At 37.2% G+C, this 12,812-nt stretch overlaps 1 protein-coding gene across 1 annotated transcript; it reads right to left on the bottom strand.

The window, feature by feature from the left end:
* Window positions 1-373: 373 nt before the first annotated feature.
* On the bottom strand, window positions 374-2,269 carry LOC116177011 (cytosolic non-specific dipeptidase-like). Its single transcript, XM_031495865.1, has 5 exons — window positions 1,730-2,269; window positions 1,333-1,684; window positions 1,086-1,287; window positions 710-1,040; window positions 374-662 (listed from the first exon to the last, which is right to left on the bottom strand). Exons 1-5 carry the CDS (start codon window positions 2,108-2,110, stop codon window positions 423-425), a joined length of 1,506 nt encoding a protein of 501 aa, XP_031351725.1. The 5' UTR covers window positions 2,111-2,269; the 3' UTR covers window positions 374-422.
* Window positions 2,270-12,812: the final 10,543 nt, after the last annotated feature.

The raw sequence follows: 12,812 nt of genomic DNA, 5'->3' as shown, positions 1-12,812 counted from the left end.
TAGTAGCAGATACAGTACCTCAAAATAAGCAATTTACGTGTATTTTGTGCTAAACTGAAAACAATATAAGGTTAGCGATGACACTTTTTCCTTCAAGCTGCCATCACTCGAAAACGGTGCGAGATCGGACGTATGTTTATTTAACAATTTATTCTTATTTTGATGTACTGTATCTGCTATTATACAGGGTGGATCTTTAAATTTGGGAAACAGTATATCTTTCAGATAACCCATTCTGCGTTATCACTCACAACCATATTGTAAGAAAAAGGTAGCAAAATAGTTACGCAAACGTCATAGATAATTTAGAATTAAATGTACGAGTAAAATCTTCGAGTGACTGAAAGAATCCGACCAAAATTGTTCGCGGTTTATTAAAAATACATGATAAACTATAATAACTATAAATATATAAATATGTTCTATAGCTCATGACTGTTTTCGCGATCAGCCAACTCAGCTATTTGAAAAAGGTAAGCGCCTAACACCTTCATTCCATCATAGTAATTTGCCCTTCTAATATTTTCATTTGACCGACCAGCGTTTATATGGTTGTCACCTAAAGGCAGTACGAGCACGCATCTTTCAGTTAAAACACTTAACATTGTAACTACTTTCATATCGCAATCTTCGCGAATCATGTTAGGATCTTGCCTGTAGATCTAAAAGATGACACTAAGCGATCTACGTCGCGTCATTTATAACTAACCTGAATAAGTGCACGTCTCGCAGCAAAATAATTCACTGATAAGATATCTTCCATCCACGGTCTGGAAGTAGAAACCACTTCGATATCCACCTTGTGTTTGATGTCAAGTTTTTGGCAGGTTTTCTTTATGTGTTTGGTGATTTGCTTTATGGCGACATCGACGATTTGGTTTTGGACAATTTTCACTGTAAAGTTCCTTTTTATTTTACTTTTATCATTTTTTTCACAAGTGCATTCTTCGGTATCTTCAACAGCTATCGAGGGCAGCCTCCAAAAGTTCATGAGAAGCTTAACCTTATCCCAAGATTTCTGATGTTCCGGTAGGTTATCTCTAGACAAATATCCGATAGCCTTAGAATTTGAATTCGATACTCACCTGATATCGGCTACATCAAACTTGATACTTTCATAAATATGTTCTTCGTCAGGTGTAATTTGTTTCACGAGGTCATGGAAGTTTTGGACCAGAATTTCGCCCCGCTCACTACATAGCTCCCCAAATATTTTTGCCATGTCCTCCTTCATATCAGACTCGGCGCTCTCGTTTCTTTCCATCTTGCATGTGAGGCGAAGACGTCCTAAAAATCATCGCAGTTATCCCCTCCCAGGGTTGGCAATTATACCGACACTCCCATAGACAAGGCATGGAGTTTTTTCTACCAACCACTCTGAGTCGCAAACAATGTAATAATCTACATTCGATAGAAAATGTATTCGTTGCTTTGATATGAACTCTTCTAACCCATCGGAATCGTAATAATGTAAAGATTCAATTATGAATTTAATGTTGACGGGTATGTCAACGTTAGCTTCTTGGAATGCGTAAATTAAGTTGAACCATGACATTAGAGTTCCCTTTCCGCTTGCCACTCCGCTACCGTATAATCTCAGATCTACTTCGGTTAAGTCAAATGGGTCAGTTTTCCATTGCTCCAGATCAGGCAAATTGACGTCGAGGTGTGCATATACGCAAACCTACAAGACATGGTTTGATAAGCACGGATGGTACTGGTGACTTACAGTTTTTTTCTTGAAATTCTCTCCTAAACTGGCGAGAATAACACTTGGACGTTTGTTCTCCTTGCCTTCCAACTTGTACCTTCCAATATTGAATGGTTGATACCTCACTCCAAGCTTAACCAGCCAATTAATGACAAGATCAATACACCTCTGCACTTCATCAACGTACTTGAGGCTCCCAGATACTGACGGGATCTTGACCATCTCCCTTAAGTTTTCAATAAATTGCCTGCGATTTCCGTCCAATGCGCGAAGGATTTTCAACAGGTTCGGCTGAATACTTATCCTTACTTCTTTGGTTTTGTGGTAGAAGTCTCCGTACGTTGAGCTCGTCGTTCTTGTTTCACTATGCTCCGTTCTGAAAGTGTGAGGGTAGACCATGGTGTATGCGCTTACTGTTTGTGTAGAAATGGGAAACGAATTATATAGTCTGTGTAAAAGTATGTAAAGACGTATAAACACGCAACTAAAACGCACTCAGCTATCATTTTAATATTGATACTGTGTTACCAAACTTGACACTTTGTGCGAATTAAAAAAATGACAGATGTATTTTAATAGTTTAGGACTAGAACGCACTACCTATGACTAGTTGCAATTGATCTTGATCCCATGGTCAGTTTAGTAAGTTTAAAAGACCTCACTTTAAACTAGTGATGATAAGAGCTTTAATCAAGTTATAGATATTTTCCGAAACCCCTATTTAGACTAACGCTGGGGATGTTTATTACAGATAAAATAAGTTCATTCAAAATTTTAACGAAAAGCGGGTTACAGTGTATTCCTGTCTCAATCTTAAATTAACAGACTTCAAGTCACCCGATTCAGCGACTACCATTTATATCTTGCTATACACGGCGCTATATAAGAGCACTACTGGTAAACTAGCAGCACAGTTCGTAACTTCGCTGCCTCTGAACCTGCGGCGGATTGTGCAAGATTTACATTTTTGTCATTTGACATCAACCCAACTGCAAAAACATTGCCATTTGAAGACACAATCAGAAGATAGATTTTATTCAATTTCAAACTTCAACTTTAAGCTTCAACTTCAAGCTTCAACTTAACCTTCAACTTCAAGCTTTAACTACAAGCTTCAACTTCAAGCTTCAGCTTCAAGTTTCAACTTCAAGCTTCAACTTCAAGCATCAACTTCAAGCGTCAACTTCAAGCTTCAACTTTAAGCTTCAACTTCAAGTTTCAACTTCAAGCTTCAACTTCAAGCTTCAACCTCAAGCTTCAACTTCAAGCTTCAACTTCAAGCTTCATCTTCAAGCTTTAACTTCAAGTTTCAACTTCAAGCTTCAACTTCAAGCATCAACTTCAAGCATCAACTTCAAGCTTCAACTTCAAACTTCAAATTTAAGTTTCAACTTTAAGCTTCAACTTCAAGCTTCAACTTCAAGTTTCGACCTCAAGCTTCAACTTCAAGCTTTAACTTCAAGCTTCAACTTCAATTTTAAGCTTCCACTTCAAGCTTCAACTTCAATTTTAAGCTTCCACTTCAAGCTTCAACTTCAAGCTTCAACTTCAAGCTTCAACTTCAAGCTTCAACTTCAAGCTTCACCTTCGAGCTTCAACTTTGAGTTTCAACTTCGAGCTTCAACTTCGAGCTTCAACTTCGAGCTTCACTTCAAGCTTCAACATCAAGCTTCAACTTCAAGCTTCAACTTCAAGCTTCAACTTCAAGCTTCAACTTCAAGCTTAAACTTCAAGCTTCAACTTCAAGCTTCAACTTCAAGCTTTAACTTTAAAATCGGCTTCATACACGCTTGTAAATCGTCCTGATACTGAGCGCATTTCAATGAGATTTCCGTAATTGGAACTATTTTACGGTTGGTTTCTTCAATTTAAGGACTTAAGTTGAGTTTATTTAAGGTTACGCGATTTTAACAATTGAGGATTTTTATGTATACAGAGTGAGGGCTGGTAATTCCAAAATTTTATTACTTTAATGTTTTTTAAGTCCATGGGTTTTCAATGCGTTAGTCGCTCTATGTTTTGTCAATCAAGCCGGATGCAGTAGTGAACGATTAGTATGGGAAAGCAGACAGCGCCAGTCTGGTGGGGGACAAAACGTTAATAGGTGATACGTGATATTTTCTGATTATTTGGATCCGCTCGTAATCAGGTCGTGAGAGCTGCTGACTTAGAAGTCAGGAATAGTGTATTAGGGCCGGTTCTGGACCAGTTTAACTTCGTTCGCCACCTGGTGGTAACCTTGGAAAGTAGATCAAGGTGAATGGGGACTAACCCCTCTCTCTTCTCTGATAGTTACCTTTGAATGTGTGCCAAAGTGTAATGTTCAAGGGCAACTTTTTGTAATTAGACCGCCTTTTCGCTCTATCAGTCGTTCAAATGTCAATCACCTCCGTGATCCGTCCATGAGAATTAAGTTCAAAGTTTGCCACCCCCCCGACCCCCGACCCGACTGATTACCATTCTGTGGTTTCAAATTTCGGGACAGATTTGTTACAAAATGTGTCTTTGGGAGACTTTGAATTGATTAAGTAAACCTGATCATTGCTAAACATGAGCGACCTACGACGCATAAGTCAGATGATTGGAAGGATTTCATTTAGAGAAGATAGGAAGAGGCGATTGGGCACTTTTGCACCTAGGGAAGATAGGAAGACAAGATTGGAGGCGTTAGTCCAACGCATTAAAACGTTAAAATTCCACTTGGAAGTGTTCGTCACTAATCCAAAAAATGGCTAAACTTATGCTTAACGATGAACTGAAGTTTGATGATAAACTGGTCCAAATGAACGTAAATGTGCCTATTATAATTTTGAACTACAGAGGTTTTTGCGAAATGACTTTAAAAAGATGGGATTGAATAAAGTCTTTGAAGATGGGTTCACTTATAAAAGATGGCCATTGAGACTAATTATTCGCCATTTTGTTGGCGTATTTTGTAACATTAAAGAAGTAGATGCTGATTTCAGTACGTCACGGGGATAGCCGAGAGAGCACTCACCACTAAGTTTCGAAGGCGCTACGATTAAATTCAGTTTTTGATCACGAAAGCGTGCGCATTTCGGATTAAATAGCGCGTTAAGTGCGCGCCCTGACTTATATCAAGCCGAAAAATGAAAAATTGTGATTTATTTAACTTACTGTATGTATTGCATTATAGCATAAAATAAATATTATTAGTAGAACAAAATCACCTTCCGCCGTCTTGGATTTAGTGACTTGCAAGGTCGTGACCTTCCCCAAGGTCGTTATCCCGGGATTCTCCAAGGCTATGAAGCTGAGATTTTCCAATCGCATTGTCCCGGTATTTTCCAAGGTCAATGTCCCGGGATTTTGCAACGTCATCAAGTTAACCTTGGAAAACCAAATGGTCTGCTCGGGTTTTCGTTAAGGTCATGGCCTTGAAACTTGAAAAGTAACGATTTTCAAACATGGACTGGGATAACGTTATATGTAAGTAAAAAAGGCCGTTAAAATGAAACATGGTCACCACAGAGCCTTACAAGAAGTCCATTTCAATTACTTACGTCAAAAAATTGAAAATTGTAGGAAAAATCAGAGATAACCTTCTGTTTTTGTTGTGCATTTATAAAAGAGGTAGGACCGGATTTAAATATGATTAACTTTAAGGAAATAAAAACCCTATTTAACTAATTTATTTCAATTGGTCACATGTACGTGGTACTTTGTAGGCCCTGGGTGCTTTTCTTTCTTTCATCATTATTAATTAGATTTTGTCGAATAAATTTGTGTGTCGTATGCAAATGATCAATTTTGTGTTTAATCGAACCCAGAGTACGACCCAAATAGGAGTTTTCATGATAAATTTTGTATTAGTACCCAGGGTTATGCCACGTGTCTAGATAATAATTTTAAATTCAGTTTCTTAATTGAGGGGTGGAGGTCAAAGTTGATGCAGGTTCAACATATTTTAATTAAAGTGTTATCGACATTTTCGTTGTAACAGATACTGGACGTTATAATTGACTTGTACAAAAATGTTGTAAGAGTTTGAGTTTTTGCATAGGAGCTTTTTAAATTACCTGAGTTTAATTGAGCTAGCTGGACAGGTGTTTATGTGGGTGGTTTAGTGACCGTTTGTCATTAAATTCGTGGCATACCGATTACCGAGCGATTGTTTTAATAAGAAAGTGTTTATCAACGCTGGCAGAAATTAAGGGAACTCGCATGTGTGTTCCTCTGTTGATCAGTGATTTTCATTTTGAAGAAACTATACTTACCATTTTAAAATACCAGACCGATATTTCTCACAGACAAAACACATTTTGAAACATCAGTTTACAAAATAAACGTCAAATGAAAAACTGGAAGCGCTCAATAAACATTAATTTTATATAAAATCGTTAAAATTGGTATTAATGAACGCTGTCAATTTTTAGTCTTCGAATAGGTACTCCCCAGTTAATCCTTAAAGTCTAATTAGAGGTGATGATTGTTGAGTGTAGGTACGTCGGCCATAACGGTGCTAAAAGTGGTTAGGTTACCGCCCGCAAACTCCCTAGCGGCCTATAAATTAATCAACAATGCCAGATAGAAGCGAGAGGGTTGTTATCGCGTTCATACTTCTATCTATATTGAATGAAAGCTGTGTCCCAATACTTAGTTTCGGATTTATCTCACGTTGTAAATAACCTATATGGATAATTAGCCGATTTCGTGTATTAAAGAGTAATTTGCATGAGCAGTTTGCAACGTCTCAAAATCATCAACATCATCTGTACGTGCCCTCTCGTAAGATAAACAGGGATGACACTTTACGCTTGAGTTACACACTCAATTTTAATAAAAATGAAATCCGTGATTTTGTACACGGACTATATACGTCGATGGAAAGTTGTAAATCGGAAAGCAACGTGCTGTAAATCGTGATGGATTATCCTGCTGTCACACACGGCTACAGCTCGGTAAAACATAGACATGACCAATAAAATGGCCCACAAGGCTTACTGTTGATTATAAATAAAAGCACCTTACAAAAACCTTGTTAGGATTTGGTTTGAGATGCCAAAATAATCAGTTTTTTTTATGTCTACTGCTATTGAAAGGAAATTTCAGGAACTTTTGACTCTATCTAAAACTAAAAATGTACACTATTTGTAGACGCTTTGTGAATTCCGCTTAGGTTAATATTCGCGAAAGAAAAATTTAAATTTATTAATTTATCCTCCCTGAATTTAAGAAAATGTAAAATTCAATTAAAAACTTTTACTGTGGTTCTGATACATTTACCATTTATTCCCACCAATGATAAGAAACAAAAAAAGTTTTTGAAGAATAGCATTAAAAGTTGTGTTTGCGCAAGGCTGATATGTTATATGTAAATACAGAACTTTTTTTTGTTTCAACGCTTTGCCTTTTTTCTTTGTAAAATTTGAAATGCATAATTTGTCATTTTTGAAAATAGGTTTTCATCATATCATCTCTCCCTCTTTTTGTCCACCGCTCCTTTTCGCACGGATTATTCAACTTATAGCATCTGGAATCAAATGTTTCACCTTTAACTAGGTAAGTATTCAATATTTATACTAATGTTTATTTGCAATAATAAATATAATATTGCAATAACAAAAAGAAAAATTTCCAAAACTCCAATTACACATGTAATTTGGCATGAATGCTCCAATAATAAGAGTACTGTTTTATATAAAAACGCGGGCCACTTAAAAAATTAAATATGGCCACCGTTTTTCAAGATGGCGGCAGATATTAACTATCTTTAATGGTAAGTATCTTTCAAATGATGATACTATCATGAAAGTTGGTATAAATGCCCCTATTACTGTTTTGTATGTCCACGTAATAAATTCAAGATGGCCGCCGATTTTCAAGATGGCGGCACAGATCATGCAAACATTAACTATTATTAGTGATTATATTCTCTCCTCTTATTTTTTACTCGTAGTATGCTGCTAACATGAAGTTTGGTATGAATGTCTTAATGTGATGGATTGTCCGCCCGTCTGTCTGTATGTTTTAATGTTCTCGTCTAACTCGAGAAAGAAAAGAGACAGCGATGTCAAACCTTCTTCAATCGACTTCTACCAGTGCAAGGATCAGTGCTATTGAGTATGAGCCGGATTAAACTTGTATGCGTTTCTTCGTATTTTGTTTTATATTCTTTTTGAAATGTAAGTTTAATCAAATGCACTCGATTTACTATGTTCACTTGTCTCCTTTTGTATGTATTTATATTTTTTGTATTTTTGTTTGTCTGTATTAATAGAGAACGGAGAGATATTTTATCCTGTACCTATTTGTTTAAATACCTCTCGTGAGTTTGAAATTTCCGGAAATTGCAAACCCACTCGTATTATATATGACAATACCACAGTTAATCTTTGCATTAGCTGTGTCGCCATCTTGGAAAACGGCGGCTATTTTGAATTTTTTAATGGCCAGCGCTTTCACATAAAACAGTACCCTCATAGAAGTATCCATACCAAAATTCATGGTAGTGATGGTGGTCATCACTTGAAAGACTTACTACCACTAATAATATTTAATATGTGCGGCCATCTTGGAAAATGGCGTCCATATTAAATTTTTTAAGTGGACAACGTTTTTATACGAGTACAAAACAGTACCCTTATAGAAGCATTCATACAACATTTCATACTTGTATCATCATCGTAAAGATACGGGCCCCACTGAAAAAGAGAGATAAACGTACCTATCGTATCGATCATGTGCAATTGTAAACTTTGTATAGGTAATAGGAACTGGCGGTTGCATTATATCTAGGTTGTCTCGCCCGCAAGTTGGAAGTGACAGGAAATTGTTGTAATTAAAATATATCGACTCGATGCGACTCGCATGGCACAATGTTATAATTTTATAAATCTCGTTTTGTTAACAATATTGGGATTATCCTTTGTGATCATAATACAAACGCACTGCAACCACATCATATATACCTATTAGGTAAAATGATATTTTGAACCAAATTTACTCCGTCGGAAGTCCGGTAAGCCGGGAACATCTACAGCTGAGTCCACTATTACTATTACCATGCCTAATGAAGATGAATGAAGATCTTCAACTTTACTTATACTGTTATTCGTGCTCAAGTGATAACGCATTAATTACATGACATTCACTCTATATTCTGTGATTTTGCTTTTCACGTGACGTCACACTAGATGCGCAAGAGCATACCTTTGTAAGTGTTGTAAGTGTATTAAGGCCGAATAGTTTCAGAAAGTTAAAGTTTCGAGCTGGGTGGCTGCTTATAACTTAATTACACCGTTGTCCGGTTGAGAAAGGCTGCTATCCTGCTATCTTTCTGTAATTATTGAAATTGTAGGTGTTATTTCTTCTCATTAAAAAGCATTACACTTAACAGTATAGTATAAGACTCCTTGCTGATTGAATAGAAGAGCCGTTCTGAATAACTTCTCTCAAACTGCTTTTGTAATTTACAGATCTCAGAATCAACTCGTGCGTCGTTTAGATATCCTTGTCGGAATATCAAATACAAACAGAAGTCGTGGATATAATTAGGGATAAGTATACAAACGCGTACTTTAAAACAAAGCAAAGACAGAGCCAATCAACAAATCACTTCAGGATTTAAACAATGTCGTCGAGATCTGGAAAAAGCAAAGGCAACAAATCTAAAACAAAAATAAAAATAAAATGGAGAAAGCAAAGCGTGGTGGGACAAGTGAACATCCAAAAAGCGATATCATTAGTTCTGTCGGCCTCAGCAACGCTGCAAATCGCCACTAAATGTCAAATAAAAGCTATCGAGCTTTTTATAACACAGCTCCTCGCTGGTAATAGAAAACAAGAATGAATGGAGATGGTTTGGGTTTTTACTTTTTCTTTACTTTGATACTCCTTTAAAATGGGATTGTAAAATTAAGTAGTTTTTATTGCAGTTTCAAAAGAGAATGCTCACCTTTTTGCGAAACCTTTGCTTCGTCGAATTGATTGATTTTTAATCTAATCTATTAGCGCCCCTTGCACAGGTAGGTGTACACGTTAAATGTAAATCCCGCGTTAATGTGCCGGCGTAAGTATTTTAGGGGATGAAAGTGTCTAATTATATATTAACCGTAAAAAGAAAAAAGGTGTGTTTAAATATTAAATCTAGTCATTCGCAAAGGGCCTTTTAGACGCACAATGTATCATAAAAAAGTCCTCCCATACGAACAATATTCCAGATTGTCGCCATTTTCGCATCCCTGTGAAACGGTGCGATAGACATAATAAAAAACGCTATATAAGGAAAATGCATTACGATTTCGCGGTTCGAATGGCCCCCAAGAGATTACGGATAAACTCAGCCATATTATTTCGCGGTTCAGTTTGCACTGGCGTTTTAACGTTAATAACTTTTCCTTAAAGTTTCTCTACATGTTAAAATGTAAACTTTTGACAAAGAACAATTTACTTTTACATTTTACACTTTAGGTATATCCGTTCCTACCGTAGTGGTATATCGAAATACCTCAATTTCAATTTTCTTTTCTGAAAGACTAAAGAGTATCTCCCCACTCATGCAAGTGCTGGCAATTTACTGAAAAGTTTGTATTGCGGGAGTTATTTTGCTGTTAGCCATTTGAGTCTCAATGAATTCATTAATTAACGATGGGGTGAATCAATGCTCAGAGCAAGAAACAGTTTCTTACTCTGAGTCTGAGACATACCAATGCAAGGAGAAGGCGCCAGTTAGAGACACACATAAACAATCCCAGCCGACGTTGTACCTACCTAAACATTAATGAATAAACAATGCCGTCTGTAAGCGTTCACGTTACATTGTCCAGAAATCCCATCCTCACACAAATGACACAAGAAAGGATTGCCAGTTCACTCTGTTAGGTGTGTATGAGCATTTTATACAAGAAATCTCGCACGAAATTAATTACATTCACTTGGAAAATATTTACTTATTTATTTACGTTTTTATCTTTTGTGTGGACGGGGTTTCAGCAACGCAACTCAATTGTTTTGATTAACTCGCAGCTTGACTCTTTGGGAAAAGCAGTTCACTTGCTTGGGTCGACTCTTTAAGTTCGAAATTTTTTCATTTAAATCTTGATACAATTTCTTGTTAATTCCTGTTTCCTTTCTTGGGGTGATCTACTTTGATCCTCCACATTTTATATTCCCGATGTCTTCTGAGTATCACAATATAATTTGGTTCTCCTTTCTTTGCGTTTCGTTTCAACAGTAGACGTTAATCCATAGCGCGATTAAATACTTATTTGTAACATCGATGATGTACTTTACTTGTAAGAGCCAGTTTGCCCTTGGAAGTTCGAATCATGGCCAACCTTTGAATGTATACGTGTACAACAATAGATAACATTTCCTCCTCTTTTTAAATTACACAATGTCGTGGTGAAAACCTCATTGCGCGGTGCCAGGTATGGTAAAAATGAGTGCTCGTGGAATTGGTATTTAAAAAAGCGAACCACGTTGTGGGCCAGATGGGATTTTTCATTGTGATCGTCTTTGTATTGGTTTCAGTAAGTAGGGTCTTGAGTAAATTGGTTTTAGCTGGTCGTGTGGCGCTTGAGTCTTTTCCCTGCTAGTAAGTAGTGGATTTCATACTTGAAAATTTAAAGTGCGCGCTGCAATGCTACGAGAAAACCAATTTGTCCAGTTATTTAAGTTGCCATAAAACATTGTAAATGTAAATTAGCTTACCCTGTGATTGCAACAGTTTCGATTTAAATTATAGGTACTACTTCATAAGAAGAGTAAATCGGCGGTCGATTTCAGGCGATAGCAGGTGCATTGACTGAGTGTACTTATCCATCGAACTCGGTCTACAGTTTTAGACCAAACCAAAAGAACCGAGAAACCACGCGTAAAGCACAATACCGGCTTTGGAATCAAAAATAAATGTTCGCCACCTAATTCGATTTCAGACTTGTTAGTGTGTAATTGCCGTCTCGAACAATTTTTTCTATGTATCCATCTCTTGCATTCGTCCGTCACGCCGGGTGCAGAAGTACATTTACCATCTCCAACCGTGCTCTCGGACGCAGTGATGGGCAGTGTGGTTGTAACGGCTGGTTACCTTTTCAACTCTCCCTACCGTTCTGCTCAAAATCTATTTTATTTAGGGGTGGTCGATGACCTTTTTCTGGCCTCGGAGAAAGGGAAAGATATAATGAATAAAAATCAAAGTCTTTTATTAAAACTTATTAACGTTCATTTTTCTTAGAGAAATCTGCTTTTTTGCCTGTAAATAACCACGTCAAAAAAAATGGGGGGTTTTGAAGTTCATTCACAACAAATTCACTGCATAGAAAGGAAAATCTGTCTTTGTTACGTTAGTCAAAAATCAAAATATTTACTCTAACACCGCCGAGTACAGAAAGAAACTTAATTCTTGTTTCATAAATTAGTATACAATTAGATCTAAAATCAAAACTAACTGCTGTAAATGAGTGTAATAACGCCTCCAGGCACGAGTCGTTAAAATGAAAGCAAACAGTGCTCACAAGCACTTATTTGAATGCAACCCTAGTAGGTGATTAAATCGTCTTTACAATAACACAAATTCAAACTACAATGCAATAGTCTACGACGGGACGAACAACAAAGATGATAAACTACAACGCGATAATGCTTACTGGTTTATAAATACCTTGGCTATTGTTAATATGCACTAGGATTCGGAGTATAGTCTTGGTCACGCTCCGATCGATGTTGAAATCCAATGAACCCAGGACCGCCCACTGCAATCAGCTATTGGAGTTTCGGTTCGGCCAATCACAGGCAGGCAGGTTTCAACGCCACTTTTTCAGTACCCTCCAAGTAGACTGTGCACGGACCGCGCGTAGAATAGAAAGTCGAACTTCCTTCGGAAAACTCGCAATCCTCCTAATTTTCTCGGGAGTGCCGTGAAGGATCGTCTTCGCCTTCGATGTAGTGGCTGGATGGAGATGAAGATAGTTTCACTCGGTTGTTTCTGTTGATTTTCTTAAAAAAGTCGCCTCAATTCACTATTACAAGAAAACGCGCTTATAATTTGCGGGCACGACTGGCACAGATGTTACTCCGTGAAAAGACGGCGGGCAACTGCCCACTTGGTGTGGAAATTTCCGTATTTATACTTTCGTAG

The sequence above is a fragment of the Photinus pyralis genome, unplaced genomic scaffold, assembly GCF_008802855.1.
Source record: "Photinus pyralis isolate 1611_PpyrPB1 unplaced genomic scaffold, Ppyr1.3 Ppyr1.4_LG7, whole genome shotgun sequence".
Classification (NCBI taxonomy): domain Eukaryota; kingdom Metazoa; phylum Arthropoda; class Insecta; order Coleoptera; family Lampyridae; genus Photinus; species Photinus pyralis.
This window is presented reverse-complemented; position numbering and strand designations above follow the sequence as displayed.

Coding starts and splice junctions, on each gene's coding strand:
- LOC116177011 (XM_031495865.1), bottom strand. CDS start 2,110: ATGGTCTACCCTCACACTTTCAGAACGGAGCATAGTGAAACAAGAACG. Junction 1,685..1,729: donor AGAATTTCAAGAAAAAAACT/GTAAGTCACCAG, acceptor CATGTCTTGTAG/GTTTGCGTATATGCACACCT. Junction 663..709: donor CGAGACGTGCACTTATTCAG/GTTAGTTATAAA, acceptor GTCATCTTTTAG/ATCTACAGGCAAGATCCTAA.